The sequence below is a fragment of the Penaeus chinensis genome, chromosome 24 (assembly GCF_019202785.1).
Source record: "Penaeus chinensis breed Huanghai No. 1 chromosome 24, ASM1920278v2, whole genome shotgun sequence".
NCBI lineage: Eukaryota > Metazoa > Arthropoda > Malacostraca > Decapoda > Penaeidae > Penaeus > Penaeus chinensis.
In genome coordinates, this window is record NC_061842.1 from 22,518,097 (window position 1) to 22,523,096 (window position 5,000).

Genomic DNA, 5,000 nt, shown 5'->3' on the forward strand with positions numbered 1-5,000 from the left:
GTAAAAGAAGAACAAGGCGAAGCAGAAGTAAACGAAGAAGAAAAACACGATGGAGAACAAGACGAAAAAAATAGAAAAAAAGGAGATAAAAAGAAAGAACAGGGAAACAGGGGTACATTTTGTAATAACTCGGGAGAAGCGAAATCATGGTCGGCTGAGGGAAGATTCAGGAGGTTGCAAGTCACTCCAAGTAGCAGGATCTCCCTCCCCCCCTTCCCCCTCCCCCTCCTCCTTCGCCTTCCTTCGCCTCCTTCCACTTCCTGTTGCTCCTTCACAAAGCCGTCTCCCTCCGTACGACTTTTCTTTTTTTCTCTCATTTCTACTTTCTACTCTTACGTACTTTCTATCCTTATTATGCGTTCGCGTTGTCTCCTTTCCTCTCTCATTATTATCATTATTATTATTATTGTCATTATTATTATTTAATCTATTCCGAAATATATATAAGGAAGATCAAATGCTCCTTTAACATACAAACAAAGGCGTGGTTTGACGTATTCTAAACTCAGCCACGTAATAATATCTATTTTTAAGAACATTCTGGAAACAGCTGGACGGAACATACACAAAAATTCGTTCTTTGAATAGAAAATTGTCGATCAGCTTTCCCCTAAACTCCCTGTGCAGTAATAAACAGAAGGGAAAGAAACATCATCCTCATTAAAAACTACGCAACAAGTACAATCTAATTAGCGGTTGCCGAGACGTAAATTGCTCTCTCTCTCTCTCTCTCTCTCTTTCTGTATCCCTTCCCCTCTCTCCTCTCTTGCAATCAAGCATTTCCCATCATCAGAGGGTTTCTACGCCATCATCCGTTTCCTCTCCCCCCCCCCTCCCCCTGTCTCCCACCTTCCGCTTACCCCCTCCCCACACCCCCACACGTCGGGGAATGGGCTATCCATCACCATCATCAGCGTTTGCTTATTTGCCTCTTCGCATGTCTACGACCTTTTGGCTATTCTTCTGGCCTCTGTCATCCACTTTCCTTTCGTGTTTTTTGGGGTTATGGTATTATTACGGTTCGTGGATCGGTTATTATGCTCTTTTTTGTATATATTTTTTTCCCCTGTTTATTTATCTATTTTTAAGTGTTATTCGCCTCGCCCCTCTGATCTACACATATTCACTTGCTTCTCTCTATTTCCTTCCTCTGTTCATTCTTCTGCCATCATCATGTCCCTTTACTACTTCCTTTCCTCTTCCTACACTTCCTCTTACTTCTCTCAGTACCTCCTTCCTCCCCTCTACTTGTACCTATCTTCCTTTTTTCCATGCTTTACTGTTCTTACAACCTCTACTCTCTCCCCTCTACTTCTGCCTCCCCATTCCCCCACCCCCCACACACATCATCTACTGTTCTGACACCCTCTTCCCTTTCCTCCCTTCCTCCCCACCCATTCCCCATCCCTCCACCCTCTCGGCCTTCCTCCCCCATTACCTACGCCCTCCCTTTCTCCACCCCATTCCTCAATCTCTCCTCCCTCCCTCCTCCTTCCTACCCATTCCCCCCATCCCTCCCCCCTCCCTCCCACCCTCCATCCCTCCTCCTTCCTACCCATTCCCCCCTTCCTCCCCCTCCCTCCCTCCCCCCTCCCCCCTCCATCGCAATGCCCATCGGTACCATCATCAGTATTCAAGTATTCGCTGCTTCAAAGACCGGCCGCGTGGGATGGGCACCTTGTGTGTTGTACTTTTCTTTTGCTCTTGGGATGAACGGGCTTCTTGAGGACGCAGAATAGGAAGTGGAGTGGAGGGAATAAACGACACGAAGGACGGTAGATTGGCGAAGAAGGGAGAAGGAGGAGGGAGGCAAAAGGAAGGAGAGAGAGAGACGAAAAGAGAAAGAAAGGAAGAAACGGAGAGTCAGTGAAGCAGAGATAGAGACAGAAAGACAGGCATAAAGACCAATGCACGAGCATGATTATCAAGTAGATACATAATCGTCTGTATAAAATATCACTATATCCATTAAGAGAATTGATGAAACTGCCTCTACCGCTCATAAATATTAAATCCCTTTTAATATATCATCATCACTCTCGTTAGCATTATCACCGCCATCATTATCAGATTTCCATCCGTTTACAAAACTATATAAACAGATAATGATGATGATGATGATGGTAACGATAATGATCACGATAATAACACTAACAATAACAGCAATAACACTAATAATCATAACAGTAAAGTAAATATAAAAATACGGAAACACAATAACGAAAATAACAACATTAAAACAACAACAAAATGATGCCTCTCTTTGCCTCCAGAGTAGCGATGTTTTCGAAGCACGTTCACTCTCGCTACCGCCGTCCTTCCTTTGTTGGCTCGAGCTTCCCTTTGTCATCCAGACTCCTAAAAAGGGAAGTAATTCTGTCTTCCTCTCATGTATCTTTCGCTGTGAACTTTATGCGGAGAAACAGAGACGAGGATATGGAAGTATGTGTATAGATTCTTCTTTTTTAGGGGGTGGGGTGGAGTTTAAAATGAAAATATTCGCACTGCGGGTTGGAATCGCTTGAAACGAATTTGTTGTTCGAAGCTTCGGGTCTTTGAGCGTTCGAATCTTTGAGGTTTCGTAGATATAAATCACTGAAACTTCAATTAATATGACCATTTGTATCCGTTCCACGTTCAAATAAACTGTATGCATTATCACATCATTTCAAAAGCCAAATGAAAAGAGAGAAATAAAGGTAAGACTGGTGGAAGAAGCATAAGAGACAAAGGTATCCATAGATAGCTTGATAGAAACACAGAAAGACGGATAGACAGATAGATAGAGAGAGATAGAATAAGAGAGATACACAAAAAGATAAAGCAAGGAAGATGAAACAAGAGAATATACAAACAGATCGAGACACTGAATGGATACACTGAGGTGTAGAGCGAGACAATAAACACATAAGATAGAAATAGAGACAAAAGCGAAACGAGAGATATAGAAGAAAAAAAAAAAAAAAAAAAAAAAAGACAGAATGAGGCACAGAAGATGAACAGCAATGCACATAACGAGAAAGGAAAACACAGAACTATTATAAAGAGAGACAGCAAAACGAAAGAAAAAGGAAACCGAAGAGGAAACAGAGACAGAGTGAAACGGAGAAACACAAAAAGAAAACGAGGCATAAAGAGATATTGAGAAATCCAAGCTCATCATTAAGAAGATTCTAGAATGCCGGCACGTGTCATCACTTTCAAGTTTGCTTATCGCAAGCCAGGTCAAGCACACGGCTTGCTTTGACCTCGGCTGGATTCCTTCGGGATTCTTGACTTAAACGAGTTTGCTTGTGAAGATATTAAAGACTTTGGATATTATCGAAATGTTTAAGGGGTCTTTTGAAAATATGTTTCTTAATAGATCTATCTATATAATCGTCAATAACGTTGTATATCGATCTCTAGTTATATATTTCCTTATCTGAATATAGATATGCATATATATATATATATATATATATATTTACTCTCTGTCTCTCTGTCTTTTTCTTGTTCGAATCCGAGTAATGTTACTTTATAAACGACATATAAGTAAACAAATCATGAGTGAAATTAACTGGATTTCGAGGAGAAAAATAAGTCTTGTTATGGACTTTGCGGATCTTAATTATTACAGGTCAATATTTTTCTGGATATACACAAATATCAGGAACGAAATCATATGAACACGAAATGATAATATTTACTTTAAATTATGATTCCGCAAAAAAATGGAATGAAAGGGAAAGATAAAGTGAAAAATAAGATCGAGACAAAATAAATAAATAAATGAATAAAAAACAATAACCAACAATGAAAATATAAACTTCAATTCAATCACAGCTAAAAAAAAAACCAAACTCTTCGGGCCACGCAAGCGAAATGACGCCCAAAATAACACGGAAACCGCACGCATCGCCTCGAGGCACTGTTACCAAACACCCTCGGGAGAGGATTCCCGCAATCCGAGTGTCATCTTCTTCGAGGCCGACTTAGCCCTCCGGCGTGGAGATCCACCTCGTCCTCCAAGCTCCTCCTCTTCCTCCTCTTGGCTCTCGTCCAGCACCCTCGTCTTCCTTTTTCAGCCCGCCCCTTGCCTCGTCCCTCTCCCTCCCTTTAATGGATGCAGCTTTCGTGTGGCTGTTCTCTCGTCTACTGATCGAAAAAAGGGGTTTGGGGTATATTTGTCTGTATACGTGTATGTATTTCTTATGTATGAGCACATTAATAATTTGTTTTCTCTCAAAAGGGAAGCCGTTATTTCTGCTTTGCGGTTATTAAGTGACTCTAGAATGACCGAGGTTTTTTATCTGCCTTTGTAGTTCGTAAGCACGTGCTTTGTGAAATATCTGCTAACGCTGATAAGAAAAAACAACAACAGAAGTTTGCAAAGTAACGTTAAACTGTTGAAAATAACGTTATTCTATTTTGTCTTATCATGAGAATAGATATTTTCTTCTATATCTTTCCACCACTTGCGTTGTGTCAGCGCATTTTGCGAGTCATTGTAAACGAACTTAAAATTTCTACACTCGCACGTAAAGTAAAATCTTCGTAAAACTATAAGCTGCATTCCTCGGTCATGAAACTTTAAGGCAAAGAAAAGTTACAAGTTATGAAAAACACTGGGTTATCCTGAGCATAAAATCTGTCTCCACCGATAAGCAACGAGCAAGAGGACGCGACCCCGTGACCGAGTTCCACTCTCGCTTTCCATGGCATTCGCGTCTCGCTATCGTCTAACTGTACTGGTCCAACGGTGCACTACTTGGCCGTTTTCCCGCTAAGTTTCGTCTTGTTTGGAGGATTCACCTTCTTCTTTGCGCGAGCATTTCTCGCTCCTCCTCTCATTTTCCACATAGTCACACAGACATATTCCCGACACTTACCGATCACCACCAACAGGTTCGCTAACGGCAGCCGCATCTCTCTCCCTTGTTGTCTCTACAAGGGTTCACTATCGACAACTCGACTTGGAAAAGACACCGCCATTCTTAAACCTTTATACTCCTTCCCAC

The 5,000-nt window shown here is 41.5% G+C and overlaps 1 protein-coding gene across 1 annotated transcript in view; it reads right to left on the reverse strand.

Annotated features, from left to right (window-relative positions):
* Positions 1 to 5,000, reverse strand: part of LOC125038323 (leucine-rich repeat extensin-like protein 3) — a 43,669-nt gene that overhangs the window by 38,662 nt on the left and 7 nt on the right. Inside the window, exon 1 of the mRNA XM_047631791.1 lies at positions 4,872 to 5,000. This exon is cut by the window's right edge and continues 7 nt beyond it. Within this exon, the coding sequence (XP_047487747.1) occupies positions 4,872 to 4,908 (37 nt within the window). The 5' untranslated portion in view covers positions 4,909 to 5,000. The remainder of the gene's footprint in view (positions 1 to 4,871) is intronic.